At 42.2% G+C, this 21443-nt stretch overlaps 1 protein-coding gene across 1 annotated transcript in view; it reads right to left on the bottom strand.

Moving 5' to 3' along the window:
- Positions 1–21443, bottom strand: part of NELL2 (neural EGFL like 2) — a 242198-nt gene that overhangs the window by 159177 nt on the left and 61578 nt on the right. The window contains exons 8-9 of the mRNA XM_084639619.1: positions 20717–20845; positions 19262–19364 (exon numbers count right to left, since the gene is read on the bottom strand). Of these exons, the coding sequence (XP_084495745.1) occupies positions 19262–19364; positions 20717–20845 (232 nt within the window). The remainder of the gene's footprint in view (positions 1–19261; positions 19365–20716; positions 20846–21443) is intronic.

Raw genomic sequence — 21443 nt, 5'->3', positions numbered from 1 at the left:
CAACAGAATCAGACTTTTAAAAAGCAAAGGCATTATATAGGGTTTTATTTAGCTCTAATTCTAAGCCCCTAGTTCTCATGATTGCAAGAAGTTAGAAACCAGTGTCATTTAGAGTTGTCATAAATATAAAGGGAAGGGTAAACACCTTTAAAATCCCTCCTGGCCAGAGGAAAAGCCCTTTCACCTGCAAAGGGTTAAGAAGCTAGGATAACCTCGCTGGCACCTGACCACAATGACCAATGAGGAGACAAGATACTTTCGAAGCTGGAGGCGGGGAGAAACAAAGGCTCTGTCTGTCTGTGTGATGCTTTTGCCGGGGACAGAACAGGAATGGAGTCTTAGAACTTAGTAAGTAATCTAGCTAGATATGCGTTAGATTCTGATTTCTTTAAATGGCTGAGAAAATATGCTGTGCTGAATGGAATCCTAGAATCCTAGAATATCAGGGTTGGAAGGGACCTCAGGAGGTCATCTAGTCCAACCCCCTGCTCAAAGCAGGACCAATCCCCAATTAAATCATTCCAGCCAGGGCTTTGTCAAGCCTGACCTTAAAAACTTCTAAGGAAGGAGATTCTACCACCTCCCTAGGTAACGCATTCCAGTGTTTCACCACCCTCCTAGTGAAAAAGTTTTTCCTAATATCCAACCTAAACCTCCCCCACTGCAACTTGAGACCATTACTCCTTGTCCTGTCCTCTTCCACCACTGAGAATAGTCTAGAACCATCCTCTCTGGAACCACCTCGCAGGTAGTTGAAAGCAGCGATCAAATCCCCCCTCATTCTTCTCTTCTGCAGACTAAACAATCCCAGTTCCCTCAGCCTCTCCTCATAAGTCATGTGTTCCAGACCCCTAATCATTTTTGTTGCCCTTCGCTGGACTCTCTCCAATTTATCCACATCCTTCTTGTAGTGTGGGGCCCAAAACTGGACACAGTACTCCAGATGAGGCCTCACCAATGTTGAATAGAGGGGGACGATCATGTCCCTCGATCTGCTCGCTATGCCCCTACTTATACATCCCAAAATGCCATTGGCCTTCTTGGCAACAAGGGCACACTGCTGACTCATATCCAGCTTCTCGTCCACTGTCACCCCTAGGTCCTTTTCCACAGAACTGCTGCCTAGCCATTCGGTCCCTAGTCTGTAGCTGTGCATTGGGTTCTTCTGTCCTAAGTGCAGGACCCTGCACTTATCCTTATTGAACCTCATCAGATTTCTTTTGGCCCAATCCTCCAATTTGTCTAGATCCCTCTGTATCCTATCCCTGCCCTCCAGCATATCTACCACTCCTCCCAGTTTAGTATCATCCGCAAATTTGCTGAGTGCGCAATCCACACCATCCTCCAGATCATTTATGAAGATATTGAACAAAACCGGCCCCAGGAACGACCCCTGGGGCACTCCACTTGACACCGGCTGCCAACTAGACATGGAGCCATTGATCACTACCCGTTGAGCCCGACAATCTAGCCAACTTTCTAGCCACCTTATAGTGCATTCATCCAGCCCATACTTCTTTAACTTGCTGACAAGAATACTGTGGGAAATTGTGTCAAAAGCTTTGCTAAAGTCAAGAAACAATACATCCACTGCTTTCCCTTCATCCACAAAACCAGTAATCTCATCATAGAAGGCGATTAGATTAGTCAGGCATGACCTTCCCTTGGTGAATCCATGCTGACTGTTCCTGATCACTTTCCTCTCATGTAAGTGCTTCAGGATTTATTCTTTGAGGACCTGTTCCATGATTTTTCCAGGGACTGAGGTGAGGCTGACTGGCCTGTAGTTCCCAGGATCCTCCTTCTTCCCTTTTTTAAAGATTGGCACTACATTAGCCTTTTTCCAGTCATCCGGGACTTCCCCCGTTCGCCACGAGTTTTGAAAGATAATGGCCAATGGCTCTGCAATCACAGCCGCCAATTCCTTTAGCACCCTCGGATGCAACTTGTCTGGCCCCATGGACTTGTGCACATCCAGCTTTTCTAAATAGTCCCTAACCACCTCTTTCTCCACAGAGGGCTGGCCATCTATTCCCCATGTTGTGATGCCCAGCGCAGCAGTCTGGGAGCTGACCTCCTGGATATTCCTGTCTTTGTGTCTTTCTGTAACTTAAGGTTTTGCCTAGAGGGATTCTCTGTGTTTTGAATCTGATTACCCTGTAAGGTATTTACCATCCTGATTTTACAGAGGTGATTCTTTTTACTTTTTCTTCTATTAAAATCCTTCTTTTAAGAAACTGAACGCTTTTTCATTGTTCTTACGATCCAAGGGTTTGGGTCTGTGGTCACTTATGCAAATTGGTGAGGATTTTTATCAAGCCTTCCCCAGGAAGGGGGGTGCAAGGTTTTGGTGAGGATTTTGGGGGGAAAGACGTTTCCAAACGGGCTCTTTCCTAATAAAATAAAACCGGTTAGACGTTTGGTGGTAGCAGCGAAAGTCCAAGGACAAAAGGTAAAATAGTTTGTACCTTGGGGAAGTTTTAAGCTAAGCTGGTAAAAGTAAGCTTAGGAGGTTTTCATGGAGGTCCCCACATCTGTACCCTAGAGTTCAGAGTGGGGAAGGAACGTTGACAAGAGTACTTTCCAAAATATTAGCTTTCTCCTGTCACTTCAGTACCTACAAATCACATGTAAATGGTAAGCCAGTTGAGGATTTGAAATCCTTAAATGGGTAAAAGACATTGGGCCAGATCCTCACAAGCTGTATATTGGAGTAGTTCCAGTCTCCTAAGTAAAACTACACCTGTGTGCACCAGCTGAGAATCTGGCTCAACTACAAACACACAATAAACTGGAATTAAAAAAAAAAAGTCTGTTAATGACAATAATCCTTCTTCATTTGCAATGGTAGGCATATTTCGGTGGGCAATGCCGTATAGTCCCTGGTCCTGCAAACAATTACACATGTGCACCTTAGCTACATTAGTACTCCCATTGAGTTCAATGAGACCATTCACATATGTAAAGTTGAGCCTGTCTGCACTATAACTGGGTTATAGTATATGCTTGTCCATGGGAGTGTGGCACTACTTTTTCTTATTGATGTATGACAGCCAGCTTATTATTTTTCCCCCAAGAAATATATTTGTGCCCTCCTTTTCTCACTCTGAACTGCCTTTCTACAGAGGTCGAGATACACAAAGCATATTTTAACTGTGGTCTACTAATGTTAAACCTGCAGAAGACAGAAAGTACAATTTTCCAACCCCAACACTGAATATGTGAGTTGATGATTTTTACCCACTCTTCACAGTACAAGAGTCCATATTAATTCATGGCTTTTGTTGCGTTTTTACAAAACCTCAGGTGTGCGCCAAGGATTTATTCTGACCCTGGCAATATTCTGTCAAGCTATCAGTTGGATATTAGGACTTGCTGCACCACACATCGGAATCAAGGTTAGACAAAAGTGTTCACCAACCAAGTCTACATTGACGATGCTGCCTTGCTTGTGGAGAAGTCGGAGAATTTCAGTACCCACCCTCCAAGCTCTCCCCGTTACAACCCGCATTATGGGGTTGAATGTCTCATGGCAGAAGATCAAGGTCTAGAACTCTGGAGCTGAGCCACCAAAACCCCTGGTTCAGGTGGGATCGAGTATCGTGGAGAGCACTGACAAGTTTATTTACCTAGGCTGCAAGCAAGTTCCAATGGTCACAGCAAACCAGACATTCTTTGATGAATATGTCTCACCACCTCCTGCATGAAGTTCATGTCCTACCTATGGATGCAAAAAATGTCTTTGCACGGAGACAGAATTCAGGATCTATCAAACCTGTGTTCTACCTATATTATTATATGGGTGAGAAACCTGGACCCTCTTACAGGCAGACTTGGAGCAGTTAGAGGCATTCCATATGCATGGTCCGCAACAAATCCTGAACATAAAGTAAATATTTGTCAACCTCTCAGAGATCTGCCCTTGCTTCAGTCACTCATTATATTCAAACGCAGCATTGCATGCTCTTCAGTCATGTGGTCAGGACTGACAAAAATAGCCCCCAAGTCCAACCCTTCTTCTAGTGCCAACAAGCATCTGTGCCCAAGTTCAGGAGTCTCCAACACTCCTCCTGGAGCTAGGTTATAATTCAAACAGTCTCACTCTCCTTAAATCAGGAGTCCACGGCCCTCCTCCTAGAGCTGGATTATAATTCAGGCCAGGTGCAGTCCTCCATCAACTTCTCTCAAACTGACTCCTTTTTACTCAGTCCTTTCACCTGTCAGTTTGGAGAGGTCAGCAGTCCTCCTGGTGCTGCTAGTCTCCCTCATGCTGGAGAAAACAGCATATATGCGGCCCTCCTTCCCAGAGCTCCTCCTGATAGTCTGGGCAGGGCCGTCCTTAGGCATACGCAGCATACACAGTTGCGTAGGGCACTCGAAATTTTGGGGCACCATTCCCCTCGCTGGCCGCGGCTGGAATCCTCTCTTCTGCGGCCCTCCTCCGCGCTGGGCCGGTGAGCTTCTCCCCGCCCCCAACCACATCCCCTCCCTCACTCACTCCTCAGTCTCAGCTCCAGCCTCTGGCTCTGCTGCCCCAGCCCAGGGGAGCCCAGAGCAGTGCAGCGGGTCACTGGCGGTGCGGTGACCAGGGCCACCACCGCCCAAAGCGGAGTCCCTCCCTAGACCCTGCCTGCCTGCGCCGCTCGATCTCCAGCAGGGGCCGGGCCAGGCCAGGAGGAGCGAAACTTCCACATGAGTCAGCAGGGGGTTGGGGAGTGGGGGGAAGGAGAGTTGGGCTGAGAGGGGGCGGGAGGAAGGGAGGGAGAGGGAGACTTAAAGTGACAGTGCGCTCACCGTCTCTCACATATACTGTCTCCCTCACACACAGACTGGCTCTCACCCCCACATACACTCTGCCTCTCACAAGTCACAGTTCCCCAGTACAGATTGTCATACACACAGCCTCACACTCTGTCACACAGTCTCCCAACACACAGCCACACGCACACTGGCTCTTTGTTGGGCTCTCTCTCACACACACACGTGCACACACACACTTATTGTTGTTGTTGTTATTACTGCTTGGTACTTCCTGTCAAAATGCTTGTGGTGAGCCAGGAGTGGCAAGGGGCTGCAGGAGGGCCGTGGGCTCTGGCAAGATGCAGCCCCCATGTGACAGCGCGAAGCCTGCCTTGAGCCACTGCCGCAGCATCTGCTGTGTACGAAGCTTGGTATGTGTCAGCAATGGGGGGGTAGGGTTCTGGGGGTCCTGGGTGGTGGCTGTGCCCCCTCGACACACTGGGATCAGCGGCGCTGGCTGGGGACCACCTTCAGTAGAGCATAGGGGCATCAGTTTAATAATACTGTGTAGGGCCCCATAAATCCTAAGGATGGCCAGGAGTCTGGGACAGAGGGGAGCCTTGCTCCCCCTGCACTCCAAAGCTCCTGGTCTGGGCTCTTAGAGGAATGGTAGCGTGAGTCCCATTCCCCCCCTCACCAAAGCACTAATTGAGACCACTCCCTGGGATCACTTTCTCCCTCCCAGTATCTGCCTCTGTCCCTTCCTAGGGCTTGTGTATATCCAAACTCCCAAAACTTTAAAGGACCATGCCATGGAATAGGAGGTTGGCTGACTCCTACTACCTTTAAAGGGATAGACCACTCCTGTAAAAAGGTCCTGGTGTAGTCTGAGGCTCCAACATGCTACCACAATATCAATAATACGACAAATACAAATATTGTTCAAATGAACCCATTTGTCCTTGAATGACATTTTTCAACTTAAAGACCTGACGATACATCTGTTTGGTTCCAGATCAACCCTGGAATGCTGAACGTTGCTCCCTGAAAGCTACAAATCTGTGTATTTGTTTTGCAATGTGACCTTCAGTCTCCAGAACAAGGAATAAGCACAGAGCCTTCATTCTTCAAGGGTGAGGAACTCTTCTTTTTCTTTAAACGTTTTATTTAACAAACAAAGCATCTTGAGCTCTGTTCAAATACACTTAGATAAGATTAGACTAGAAAAATGTGAAGTTTTATGAAAAAAGAAGGAAGGACAGGGCTTTTGCAACCTACGATCAATTGTCAGCAAGAGGGAAGACTGATTGGGATTAAATTTAAACAGCCCTGGTAAAAAGCTTTCCACCCACATGAGAGAAAAAAAATGTTGTGCACCACCTAACGGAGCAAGGAAAGAGCAAGGAAACAGAAACCAGGGGGGTTATTTTTATTTATTTGCTCACGCTTTTAAGACTCAGTCCTGCAGTTTTTACTCAAGCAAAAAGCTCCATATAACATGGCACATCACCACAGGGGCACATCCTACTGTCTACCCTAAGGATTAGCTCCTCCAGTGGTGCCTCTTTTGGTGGTACCTCTCCTGACATTGTCTTTCTGTAGACCCGTGTCACTCCAGAAACCTCAGTGTCCTCTTCATAGCTCCAGCCATGTCACCAACTGTGTTTTCCCCTTCCAGGGGTGGGTATCACTGTCCTTAGGCTAGCCACTTCCCCAGTGGCTGGTGGAGGGGACCCAGACCTACCCACTACTCCAGATCCCAGCCCAGGGACTCTATAGATGGCAGCCTCCTGCTACATCTCTAATGTCTCTACACACTGCTACAATTCCTTGGGCCTCTTCCCCACAGCATCAGTACCTTCTTCGCCATCACCTCAGGGCCTTCAGCTGTCCAGTCTCAGTAGACAGCCAGGAGTTCCCTCTTGCTCCCCTGATCCCTGCTAGCAGCTGCTCTGTCCAAGGCACTTACAGTTCTCTCAACCCCCCGAGACATAGTCCTCATAGAATCATAGAATCATAGAATATCAGGGTTGGAAGGGACCCCAGAAGGTCATCTAGTCCAACCCCCTGCTCGAAGCAGGACCAATTCCCAGTTAAATCATCCCAGCCAGGGCTTTGTCAAGCCTGACCTTAAAAACCTCTAAGGAAGGAGATTCTACCACCTCCCTATGTAACGCATTCCAGTGTTTCACCACCCTCTTAGTGAAAAAGTTTTTCCTAATATCCAATCTAAACCTCCCCCACTGCAACTTGAGACCATTACTCCTCGTTCTGTCATCTGCTACCATTGAGAACAGTCTAGAGCCATCCTCTTTGGAACCCCCTTTCAGGTAGTTGAAAGCAGCTATCAAATCCCCCCTCATTCTTCTCTTCTGCAGGCTAAACAATCCCAGCTCCCTCAGCCTCTCCTCATAAGTCATGTGTTCCAGACCCCTAATCATTTTTGTTGCCCTTCGCTGGACTCTCTCCAATTTATCCACATCCTTCTTGTAGTGTGGGGCCCAAAACTGGACACAGTACTCCAGATGAGGCCTCACCAATGTCGAATAGAGGGGAACGATCACGTCCCTCGATCTGCTCGCTATGCCCCTACTTATACATCCCAAAATGCCATTGGCCTTCTTGGCAACAAGGGCACACTGCTGACTCATATCCAGCTTCTCGTCCACTGTCACCCCTAGGTCCTTTTCCACAGAACTGCTGCCTAGCCATTCGGTCCCTAGTCTGTAGCTGTGCATTGGGTTCTTCCGTCCTAAGTGCAGGACCCTGCACTTATCCTTATTGAACCTCATCAGATTTCTTTTGGCCCAATCCTCCAATTTGTCTAGGTCCCTCTGTATCCTATCCCTCCCCTCCAGCGTATCTACCACTCCTCCCAGTTTAGTATCATCCGCAAATTTGCTGAGAGTGCAATCCACACCATCCTCCAGATCATTTATGAAGATATTGAACAAAACCGGCCCCAGGATCGACCCTTGGGGCACTCCACTTGATACCGGCTGCCAACTAGACATGGAGCCATTGATCACTACCCGTTGAGCCCGACAATCTAGCCAGCTTTCTACCCACCTTATAGTGCATTCATCCAGCCCATACTTCTTTAACTTGCTGACAAGAATACTGTGGGAGACCGTGTCAAAAGCTTTGCTAAAGTCAAGAAACAATACATCCACTGCTTTCCCTTCATCCACAGAACCAGTAATCTCATCATAAAAGGCGATTAGATTAGTCAGGCATGACCTTCCCTTGGTGAATCCATGCTGGCTGTTCCTGATCACTTTCCTCTCATGCAAGTGTTTCAGAATTGATTCTTTGAGGACCTGCTCCATGATTTTTCCAGGGACTCCCTAAGTGCCTAGCAGCCACTGACTACCTCTGGCACTGCAGCTCCTTTTATGTGAGGCCCCTGGGCCCTGATTGGCTGCTCCTTTCAGCCTCTCTCTCTTTTGCTGTTTCCCTTGTAGCCACTCTAGGCCCTGTGGAGGACTCACCTCCGTTGCTCCACTGTAGGGCAGGGCATGGTTAATCCCTTCTACAGCTGTGTGGGGTTAACACCCCATCAGACTCCCACGGAATAATGTTCAAGGATTCATGTCAGGAACATGGACAGAGAGCTAGGCTTAACTATGTGGAACGGATAAAAGGAAGAAGATTTGTGTGATGCTCTGTATCCCAAAGCAACACCTTGGCACCCCTATATTTACCACGGTCATATAATTATGATATGTTTGCACAAAGTATGCCTTGTGAGGTATCATTTTAAAAGTCTTGATCTGTTGAACATTAATATCCTGTTGGATTATATACGCTATAATTGTATGCAAAGTTATGAAGTTTTGCTATGTGTGTGTTACTGAAATATGTTGTAAGATTGGAAACACCTACAACCAGCCTTTCAGGTACAACAATGGAGAAACCAGACAGCGTGAATGGCCCATTAAGGGGAATCCACGCTACCAAGGACTATACAATGAAGACTTCTTAGAGGTCGCACAGACAATGGACACTGCTTGACTCACCTCATAGCAAAAGATCTTTTCAGCAAGCTGGAAGAACCTATAAAAGTGGGGAAGTGACTTCATCATTTGTCCTCACTCCCCTCACAACTCAACACCTGGGAACATGTCTGGAGAACAAACACTTTGAATGGGGGAGGTTGTCACAGGCTGGAAAGGAGAATCCCAGCTTGTGTATTAAGGAACTATACCATCAGGGTGAGACTGCTTGATTCAAATCCTGTCTAGTTTACAGAACTCAGATTGCGATTTTACTTTTTTTTTTTTTAGGTAACGAACTTTGATCTGTACACTTACTACTTATAATCACTTAAAATCTATATTTTTGTAGTTAATAAATCTTTTTTACATTTTACCTAAAACAGTGAGTTTTGGTTGAAGTGCAAAGGGAAGCGCTAGTGCATGTCCTCTCCACAGTGAAAGAGGGGCAGACTGGGTAATAAAATTACACCGGTCAGGCTTCTGACCAGGGCAAGACAGTACAGCTTTGGAGTCCTAGGCTGGGGAGTTGTGGGAATTGGCTGAAGCCTCTCTATCATTGGTTCATGAGTGGCTGGCAAAAGGATTCATGTACCTCAGTTGGGTGTGTCCCTGTCGTGGATGTCTGTGTAAGTGCAGTACCTGGAGGGGTTTGCAGCTTGCCACAGCATCACAGTGTAAGAGGGAATCCAGGTTGGTAAGACAGAGGGCTCAGCTGTACCCCAGCTTCAGGTTTCACCCCGGGGAACCTGTCACAATTTGGCAGGGTATTGTAATGACTGGAAGGAATGATTGGAAACTAGCATGTGATTCCTTTATTAACCAATAACACTTATTAACCCAAAACTCAATAACATGAGAAGTTTTTGAATATGCATCCTTCCCTGACTAACAACTCTGTATATATGGAGGTAAAGACCTAATGGCCAATGTTTAAGTCTATAATGATTTTTATAATTTTATGATTTCCTACCCTGGTAAAAGGCCTGCAACTGTATAATGCAGCATACTGTATGCAAAAGTTGACATTACCTCTGTGTTTTGTGACAAAGTTCCTGCTCTGCCTTTGTGGGTCTTGCCCTTATTGGCGGATTTGCTCGCCTTGGAGCTTCACGGCAGCCCTCAGCTTGGCCGTTTTTCTGAACCCACAGTCCAGGTCAACTCCTCCTGTGTCTGACCAGGATTTGGTGGGAACCCGGGCCCACCCTCTACTCCGGGTTCCAGCCCAGGACCCTGTGGAATGCAGCTGTCTAGAGTGCCTCTTAGAACAGCTGTGCGATAGCTACAACTCCCTCAGCTACTTCCCCATGGCCTCCTCCCAACACCTTCTTTATCCTCACCATAGGCCCTTCCTCCTGGTGTCTGATAATGCTTGTACACCTCAGTCCTCCAACAGTCCGCGTTCTCGCTCTCAGCTCCTAGTGCCTCTTGCTCCCAGCTCCTCACACGCACACCACAAACTGAAGTGAGCTCCTTTCTAAAACCCAGGTGCCCTGATTAGCCTGCCTTAATTGATTCTAGCAGTTTCTTGATTGGCTGCAGGTGTTCTAATCAGCCGGTCTTAATTGTCTCCAGAAGGTTCCTGATTGTTCTGGAACCTTCCCTGTTACCTTACCCAGGGAAAAGGGACCTACTTAGCCTGGGGCTAATATATCTGCCTTCCATTACTCTCCTATAGCCATCTGGCCTGACCCTGTCACAGTTTATACTAGGAATTGACTTTCTGTTGATTTAGATGTACAAAGGATTCATTCAAAGTCATTTCTGTGGACAGAACAGTGCAGAGCACCTTGATAATACAACCTACCATTCTATAAGTCTGTAAAATCGGATTACTAGAGGATGCTACAATTTCAGGAATGTATGGAAGTAATCTGCTCAAAACTAGAACAAACATCTACAACCAGAAATCTGTCTTTGTTATGGGGGCAAACCTGAATATAAAATGTCAGACACAAAACATATATCTCAGAAAGGGAAATGTGAGCCTAATTTAAAAGAGGCAGCTTAAGGAACTGACGCTAGAGTTTAGATGACTTTCTCAAGGGAGAGATGATATAGGGTGAATCAAAGTACTTCATCATTCCCTACCTACGGAGAGTGCAAAATTCCACTTGCTACAATAATAAGCATTTGGGTGCCTTTTTCAGAACAAGCTAGAAAAAAAATCTTATTTTCAGGTTCAGAACAGGGTAGAAACTTCCCCTGCTAACAGACATCAAGGTTTTCATCCCCGTTTTATTACATCAGGCAATGATGCCCATTGTAGCACAGTTTTAATGCCAAGATAGATACATAAGTAGGATACAGCAATCACCACAAGCCAGCTATGAAAATTTACCAGCCCTAGCACAAAATCTTCTCACTTTATCCCCCCATTTGCCATGATGATTAACAATGTAAAACAAAAAACAAAACAAAAAAAACAGTAAATGATATTTTGATATTTGATTCATCCATTAAGAAAAGTTATGTTTAACAAAAAAATTAAGAGAGTTTCACAAAATTCCACCAATTAAATAACTGGCTAAAATGAAATTTGGGAAACCAGAATTAAAAATTTCAATACAGTATACTTTTTCCAAGATGGAAACCAGTGGAGGGTTACTGCCAGAATTATCACTAGGAGCTCAAACTTATAGTCAAAATTTATGCAAACACATTTTCCAGATAAACTAGTAGTAAATTTGATAGAAACAGTATATAAAAGAAAATTCTAGTCAGCTATTTTAAGCTGTTGCATAATTTTCTACACAAGTGGATAGCACTTCCCTCTTAATGCAAATAAATACAGAAGGCAAGACAAAAAGGACACATCAAAATGACTTCTAAATGGTTAGAGGTGCAGAATAATGATGAGAGAAGAAATCTAGGAATTATTGTAGCCTTCAGCCCAATGCCCAATTGCAGTGAAAAAAGCAAATATGGTGGCAGAGTACATCAGATAGGTCACGAGAGTTTTTAAGTACAGGGGTAGGAAGACAAAGATCTTTTTGAAGGGAACAGACACAAATAGAACTGAGGAATATGTGACAGGATTGTCACTAAATATCCTAATCGTGTTACAGGTTTAAATTTTTATTTAATTACAAACACATGTGTCATATGTTCTAAGGTTGCCCCAGTTAGAATTTTGGGATGCCTTATTAGACTGTTAATATAATGAGACGTAGGATAATAAAGCAATGACAAAATGTCTGACCTGTGAAAAGAGCCCCATCTAATTCAAATGCAAGAAATCTTGGATTCCTTACTAAACTCATCATTAGATGCTCCTTGCTGTATTGTTTATATCAGTATCTTTTTTTAAAAAATTATATTATTCTTTGTTTAACCCTATGTTACCCTTCTCTTATAATGTCACATGGGTAAGATCACACTCTGTTGTGTTTTATTTTTCAATTTAGTTTTATTCTCCCCATTCCTTCTATTTTTTAAGAGCTGTTGGGACACTGCACATATGGCTCTTTTGACAATGACACCTTGCCTTTTTGCAGTACCTCCCCTTCTATGCTCCTCTCCCTTCCTCCAAGATCGCCCTGTCCAGTGTAGCAGTTCTGCCATCAAAAAGGCCTGAAACTGCCATTGTTCTCTTTTTTTTTTTTGCACAAAGTACATAGCTCCCACCGAGTCCTAAATCTGTTTTGACAGTCTAGCCCATCAGATGCTGTGATGTGCTCTCATGCTGCACTTTGTTATTCCTTTGTGACCTTAATGGATCTTTTCAAGCCTTTCAGTTCTTGGGTTTTCAGGTACAACCAGACTCGTCCTTTAAAAGAGCACACAGTCCTCTACAGATCACTGTTGCTGGTATCACAGGCATTGTACTCCAAAATACAAACTTTCAAGCATGTGCTAGAATATCTAGTACAGGTTTCTGAATTGGCCATGCACTCCCTGAAATATAACTTAAAAAAAATCAAATAGGACAAGTGTAGAGTGCCTTTAGCTCATTACCAGCAAGAATGAGCATCTTGAAATCACTACACAAACACACACACACACACACACACACAAAATGTGATTTTCCTACATATAGAGTGAACCATATTTTTCTTACTACTTACAAGATGACAGCTATTGAAGTAGAAGTAGTGACATGCTGGAAAGATTGGAACACTGTCGAAATGCCTACTCCCAGTAGTATGAATGCCAAAATATTCATATCTAACATATGTTCGATTTTATTTGCACTGGAAATAAAAAAAATAATTTGCTGCAGGAATTTTATATTTTGTGAACTCCCTGGTGAGAATGTTATGAAAAGGAAAGCAAAAGAGCTAAAGTTCTACACAAGAATAGGTTATAAGGGAAAAAGATGCCTACAGCTACTTTTCAATGTGAAAATATTTTAAATTCTCTAATGGTAATATTACCAATATTGTATTTCAGTTTGTTCTTAGGACACATAGGATTGCTGTACATGAATGCAAAGATATTTTAACGAATAGCAATATGCTTAAATTTACTTTATTTTATCATTCATTCCTTAGGCAAAGAGACTAAAATTAGGTTACTTACCATTAACTGGAATTCTCCTAATACAGTGATACATTGCCCCCAGATCTACAGTCTTCCAGTTGAGTGCCATTATGTGCAGATCCCCCATAACCATTAAAAAACAATTATCCAAGGAGGGAGCCACAAACTCTGATGCATGAAAGCTTATAGAGAGGCACAATGCATTTACTTGCTCAGTTCATGCTTGTTCAGGACTCAGACTCCGATTAAAAGGGGACAGAGGAATGAGGAAGGGAGAGCTGGAGTGTGTGTAAGTGTCAAGGTTCCTCCCGCACTCTGAACTCTAGGGTACAGATGTGGGGACCTGCATGAAAAGCCTCCTAAGCTTATCTTTACCAGCTTAGGTCAAAACTTCCCCAAGGTACAAAATATTCCACCCGTCGTCCTTGGATTGGCCGCTACCACCACCAAACTAATACTGGTTACTGGGGAAGAGCTGTTTGGACGCGTCTTTCCCCCCAAAATACTTCCCAAAACCTTGCACCCCACTTCCTGGACAAGGTTTGGTAAAAAAGCCTCACCAATTTGCCTAGGTGACTACAGACCCAGACCCTTGGATCTTAAGAACAATGAACTATCCTCCCAACACTTGCACCCCCCCTTTCCTGGGAAATGTTGGATAAAAAGCCTCATCAATTTGCATAGGTGACCACAGACCCAAACCCTTGGATCTGAGAACAATGAAAAAGCATTCAGTTTTCTTACAAGAAGACTTTTAATAAAAATAGAAGTAAATAGAAATAAAGAATTCCCCCCTGTAAAATCAGGATGGTAGATATCTTACAGGGTAATTAGATTCAAAAACATAGAGAACCCCTCTAGGCAAAACCTTAAGTTACAAAAAAGATACACAGACAGAATTAGTTATTCTATTCAGCACAATTCTTTTCTCAGCCATTTAAAGAAATCATAATCTAACACATGCCTAGCTAGATTACTTACTAAAAGTTCTAAGACTCCATTCCTGGTCTATCCCCGGCAGAAAACCAGTATATAGACAGACACACAGACCCTTTGTTTCTCTCCCTCCTCCCAGCTTTTGAAAGTATCTTGTCTCCTCATTGGTCATTTTGGTCAGGTGCCAGCGAGGTTACCTTTAGCTTCTTAACCCTTTACAGGTGAGAGGAGCTTTCCCCTGGCCAGGAGGGATTTCAAAGGGGTTTACCCTTCCCTTTATTTATGACAGTAAGCAATCTATTCTGAGCATTCCAGTAACTGTAAGTAAATTATGTTTTAGTTTCCAGAAAGTTGCCTTCAGGGTGCAGGAGACTAACTAGCAATGGGTTTCCTTCTCAGGAGGAAACTGTTGAGTAGCTAGTAGATGAGAGACTGTAGCATTGCTTTCCTGATGCAAGGAACTCATCTATTTTATAAATTCAAAAAGTAGTGCTCATTGAAGGCACAAGCCAAGCCCCAAGTGGTCCTCTAGAGTGTTTGGCAGTGGAAACAAAACATGATTGACGCAAAATATAGAAGTTGCTACTGCCCTAGATTAATAAACCATGCCAGAATCTTAAGACAAGAAAATCAGAGCAAGAATGGAGCAGTTAGGGCCATATGCTTCCTTATACCATTATACCTTTATTCTCCATGCACATAGGAATTGATCCAAAGCCACTGAAATCCAGTGGCATCTTTCTATTCACTTTAAAAGACTTTGGGTCAGTTGCATATTAGACATACAATACCTTTTTAGGGTAGTTGAATTTTAAAGGCTCCAGCAAACATTTGTGAAAAATCATGGGGACAGTTACATGAAGATGAATAAATATGGAGGACCAAGTTCTATTTTCAAGTTACACCCCTGTAAATCTGGAATAACTCCATTCATTTCACTGATCAACATAGATGCAGCAATATTTTCCCTCAAATTTGTTTCTTTTTGTTTGTTTTTAGTAATTCGTACTATTCCTAAATTAAGAACAATTCCATTTTGCTTGAGACACTAAAACTCAAGACACAATATTACAGAACACTAGTACAACCTGGGTAAATATCCAGTAGAGTATGTTGTGACAGTGTAATTCATCTCTGTAGGACAACCTGGTACATAAGGCATTTATTTCTGTCATTATCACATAGTACTATCATTGTATGTTATTCAAAGGCTTGAGGAATCAGGTCACCAGAGCCATTTCAGAACAGGAGAGCTAAAGCTGTAGGGAAAATACTTTCCAAAAATGCTAAGTAGCATTCAGAAAGTATGCACACCGAAAGCAGGAGTCCACCATAAACGCTAGATTGTTCTATTGAACAATCTAGCGACCGTTATGTCTAAAGTTTTTTCAGAAACTCATACCAGAACAGTAGAATTTCTTCTCTGTTTACATTGGTATCTTAAAAGGACAAGTATAAAGATTTATGACTGAAGAGCAGCTGGTCCTCTGCAATGGCTGAAAAGCTTAATGTCCCTGACTTCCTACAACATCCATATTTTGTAAAACCCACAACATTTGAATGACTGTAGCACCACTACCAGAGAAACAACAGACCAGAAAACAAACATTTGACCCAATGCAGCTTCTCCATATTTTTGATCTATTCACTGTCTCACCAATGGCCTGATCCAAGACCTACTGCAGTCCATCAAAAGACCACATTTACCTCTGGTGCTATTCCATCAGAACTAGAGCTGTTTTAGAGTTGGTAAAGTGTCCACAAAATGAAACCAATTTAATGAAAAATTTCAGCAAGATTTCATGCATTTAATTCTTCATGAATTGGAAGTTTAAGAAAAACTGAAAAGCTGCTTTTATTGAAAAATCCAAACTTGTACATTTTAAAAAGTGTTCCCAAAGAAGAAGCCCCCCCTGCCTCCTTTCCACAAAGCTATGTGGCCTAATAGGTTAAGTACAGGGCTGGTCCTAAATTCTCCTACTGTCAAGGCTAAGCAATATTTTTGCACACAAATAGCATTTTAGAAACATTTAGTTGTGAGGTAGGTACATTTCTTATCACTATTAGATGACATAGCCAAGATTACACAGCAATTAGTGTCAGAACCCGGTAACTCCCAGTCCTATTCCTAATCCATCAGATTCCCCACTAGAGTCACTGAAATAGTTCACAAACCTATAAAACACTTAGAAGCCTGTCATCTTAAATCCTGTACATCTCCAGACTTCACGTATGTCAGGTAGCATTAAGCCAGATACTGGCCTCTGCTCACACCCCTTGTACAGTTCCAGTAGGTCATAAGGGGTGGAAAACTATGCTAATAAAGTAGTGGATGGAAGAACCCTGCCTCGTGTGTGACAGAATGGGAAGCAAGGCTGCAATAGGTGCCCTGCTCCACTCCCCCATAGAAACAAAACAAAGGCACTCCACTCTTGCCCTTCCCACCACCACATGACCAAGCACAGTGACTACAGGGCACTAGAGCTTCAGTAACCTCCAGGCACAAGTTGAAGGTGCAGGAAAGAAACAGGGACACAGTCTACTTAGCATTTGCATGAATCTGCCAACACCACAAGCAACTCCACAAAACATGCCTGTGAAGCAAATACATATTCCATAGGTGTCCTTACCCTCCCTCCCTATTCCCTGGGGTCTACCATCACCAGGAACAATCTGACCTCTGGCACTCTGGCTTATGATGATTAAGGTCACAAACTTAGCCAAGGATTTCATCCAATTTTGATATACAGTAAGTTCCATGATATCATTTTTCTTTTGTACAGTTTCATAAAGCAATGTAAGTGTTAATATTACTTTACTTTTCCCTGTACATATGAAAATTTCTCTTGATGAAGATTATCAGCTTAATAATAAAGATTAACTAATAAAAAGGAATTTTAAAAAGTGAAAATGAGAATACAGCAAACAAAATGGAACCTATAGTTATAAGTTCATATCCCCAGAGTCTACATTTCTGCCTTTCATGAAATAAATTGAAAAATGAATTATTAACTTTAAAAAACAAGATGAAATAAGGGATCATTTTATGCTCTGACCATTTATTTCTGCTACTTTATTAGAAATTGCATATGTGTGTGTATTTGGATGACACACTGACTGAACAACGGAATTAATGGTGCAAGAGACGCTGGATTAACAACCCGGGAAAATGAAGTCGTCTATTATATTAAATACACACAAAAAGGTAATAATGGTGCAAGTTTCATCATATTGTGGTACCAATGCATTTCAACCATTACCAAAAGGTCCCACTTTCTCTAAGACAGGCTGAGTGTTCATCATGCCCATTCAGCTCTTGCCCTCTCTGCTGAGCCTGCCAACAAAAATACCAACTGTGACATGGACACTTGTCCATAGGAGATCAACAACTCATTTCAGATATTGTAGCTGACCAAATGGATTTCAAACATCTTTCAGTCTCTGTCAACATGGGCAAAATTTGAAATAGTGATTTAGAGTTGACAAGTCTCATATCCTATTACCAATTCCCTGAGCCATCTATTCCTCACAGAAATTCTATGTTCCTGGTAAAAAGTATATTTGAATTCCAATTTCCTCTCAATTAGATTTAATCTACTAGAATAAGGTAATAAGGCTTCATAAAATGGATGGTCTTTGTGTAACTTCTAACAAAATTAAATATAAATGAACTGTGTAAGTAAAATCAATGGAGTACAAAATGTCTTCTTGAATTTTCCTTACAACACGTCATTCTAATCAGCTGTGAGTTCTTGCATACTGGGTAAGAAAAAATTGTACACACCACCACACAGGACACCCTCAAAAATTCTAGAACAAAGAAATACACGCACAATTTAATGAACAGAAACTTAAGAAAAAGGTTCTGCCATTGCTTAGTATAAAATACCGTATATGTGTCCACCATGGATCATAATCAACCTCAAGTACTATATCAGCCCTCTCATGGATTTGATTAACTTAAAAATTCTCCTCCACAATCGTGACTGCAATCAGTACCAAAATACAGTGAAACCACATGCAAACCCCTATTTTAAGTGATCACTTTAAATTATCCCCATGCAGTATCCAGTAGATTTGTGTATGACCTCTTGTGAAAGAACACCTCTAGCTATTGATTTTTTCTGGTCTCTTGGGTGGTTGTTTAAGCCAAGGTCTACTGTTTCCTTAATTGCAGAACAAGATTCATAAAGCAGATCATTATTTCTAATGCTCTAATGTTATTTTGGAAGTATATTCTTCTAGACTGGAATAGTGCTGAAAAGTGAGTTCAAGGCACAAATATTCTGAGCATTTTTTCTCTCAGGTGCTTGGCTGACTGGTTCTTGCTCAAATAACTATCGTCATATGTGGGGCCAGGAGGGATTTTCCTCCATGTCAGATTGGCTTGACGCTGGGGGGGGGGGGGTTCACCTTCCTCATAGTGTGTGGGTCACTTGCCAGGATTATCTGGGTATGTCCCATTTAATTATTTTCCTGGGGGGCCTTGGGCACAGGTGCACCTCAGTCTGTCCTAGTCTCTGTCCATGGTACATAATAATCTAGTCTCCTGTGGATCTCATTTACTTTGGTCTCATTTCCATTGTTGGATTTAGTGTGTGTGTGCCGGATGGTACTGGTGGCTGTGATATACGGAAGGTCAGATTTGAAGATCTGGTGGTCCCTTCTGGCCTTAAACTCTATGACCTGATGTATCTGCATGTCCAGCCAGCCAACCAATCAAATAAGACTGCATTCAAAGATGGGCATAGTGGTGACTAAGGCTTGTAGACACAATTTTTGTCAACTTTCTTTTTAATGGAAAATAAGATTTTTGTTTAAATGAAAATTTTCACAGAAAATGTCTGCTTTTTTTTAAATGTTTTGATTTTTTGCCAGAAAACTGAAACCTCCAAAACCAACATTTTTTGGCTAAAAACTGAAAAAATGTCAGTGGCTAAAAAATTCGCTGTTTTCCAACAAAGTTGAAATTTTCCACAAAAGGCCCCAAACAAACCATTTTGCAACCAGCTCTGTTGGTGACATCTCTATTGAAAGGTACATACATCTTCCTTTCAGATTTCAAAAATACTATTTGACAGAAAGAAGCACCACACAATAAAACTTACATTGGCATTCTTTACAGCATTTGCCATCCACATATGCAGGAGCAGAATTCAGTAGGCAATCAGAAAATGGGCAAACCAGTGCTTCACATTGCACAGTACCATTCTGGGAAGAAAAAAAAAGATGTTTTCATATAAAGTTTTTGTGAAATACATGAATTTAAAAGTTGCTTCTTAAATGTGAAAAACTCCTCAGCAATACCAAATTAAGTCATATTTACAATGTTTCTCTTAATTATTAGTATAAAGAAAGATTCAACCCTAGGTCTTTAAAAAATTATTACTCCAAGTAGGCTTTTTATGAGTCTGATGTGTTCATTAAGATGAAAACAGTTTTGCTTGGTAAAAAGAAATCTTAAATCATTTGGAGCATAGACATTCTGCCAATCAATTGCAAATTGGTAGATTACTGTGAAGTATAAAAGCCTCATAGAACAATTCTGTGCCTTACAATTTTCACATGAAAGACTACATTAATTTTAAAAAAGATAATATCACCATAGCTGTATGAAAAATCTGAGACAAAAACATACCACGCATTTAACACTTTATCTCAACCACAGGCATTTTATCTGACTATATCAGACTCGGTTTGTTACTGGTAGTTCCTTCTACTTACAACTTCTACTACCTAACAATAAACTGTTAAAAATTTAACTGGTAATTTCCCGCCCCCAGAAATTTGTGGAACAAAAAGACAATAAGCCTAAGAAAAACAGTTCAAGGTATTAAAGACTGCAGCACATCTATCTAGGGCTTTTGGGCCTACTCCAAAATACACGGCAGTCAATGGAAGTCTTTCCATTGATTTCTAATGGGCTTTGGATCAGGCATTTAATGAGAGTTTTAAAATGGATGTGCATTAACCAAGACATTATAATTTGGTACTTGCAAAGATACATGCAATTAATTCTGGAATTTTGGTACCTGAGGGGGTCTTTCATCCATCTTACAACAAATCCTTTTTTATTTGTGGTATAATAGGACATGCATACAGCATTGACATTTTACATTTTATTACATGTTGATCTAGATGTAACCAAAGGAGACTTAATGGAATCAGGCACAAGGGGTCCATTAAATCATCTGCTAGGAACAAAACTGTATTTATAGTATAAGAAAGAACCAGGGAATTAATTTTCCAGAGAAACAGTCTGTAATACAGTACTTGGGAAAAACTTGATGGGAAAATATATTGCTCCCAGTATAGTTCTTACTTTACCTAGCATCCTCCTAGGCATGCAAGAAAAATGGGGCAAAACTACATATACTGGTCCTGCTGAAAAAATATATAAAACATTTTTAATACACTGTGGTTAATAAAAAAGAGGTTTGCTAGCACTTGACTGTTGCTACCTTGAGGAAACTGTGAAAGTTTCATCATTATATTGTTTCATTAAAACTGTAAATAAAGAGGACACTAGGGTCCCTGAGTCTCTACTCAAATTGTAGCCATACCATGCAAGTGCAGTTCTTACAGCCGTCTGTCCAGGATTCAAATTCTCTGTAGGTGGTGCCCTTCATGGTGCAGGTCCTTTCACAATAGCACTGATCCAATTTAGTCATCCTCTGCTCAGCTCGGGACAGCTGTACACGTTTCACAAAGATAGGTTATTACATTGGTAAACAGTTTCCATATAACTAATGATCTAACTGCCCTCTACCATCTGCCCTCTACCATCCAGGATTGCACAGTGAAAAAGTACATGTGTGAAAATTCAGTCAGATGAGGACTAAGTGGTTATTGTGAAATATTAAATGATTAAGTGTTCAGCCATTACAGCAGAAAAACTGGAAGCTGAGACATGCTGCTGCTAACTTTATTCAATGATATCATGGGACTACGGATGTGAGTCGGGCAAGAAGGATCTGGCCAGTGGCTTATCATCTTTATACTCTGTGAAGCATCCATTTTGCAATACTCAAACTACTTTCAGATAATTATCAGATCACGTGCAAAACACATGAACTTGAGAGATGGGGAGGCAAGAGTCCTCGTTGATTGCAGTAAAGCTCACATTTTACATGTATAACACTTATTCCTGCACTTGAACCAGGATATTTCTGTAATTTTGTGCTCTATTGTAAACCAATGCAGTGTAACATTACAGAACCCATGTGATGTTGCACCCCAGAATGCTTTATAGAAATACGCTTATGAATGTAAATATGACATAACTGGAAT

Source organism: Lepidochelys olivacea (genome assembly GCF_965140295.1).
Source record: "Lepidochelys olivacea isolate rLepOli2 genome assembly, chromosome: 1".
Classification (NCBI taxonomy): domain Eukaryota; kingdom Metazoa; phylum Chordata; order Testudines; family Cheloniidae; genus Lepidochelys; species Lepidochelys olivacea.
This window is presented reverse-complemented; position numbering and strand designations above follow the sequence as displayed.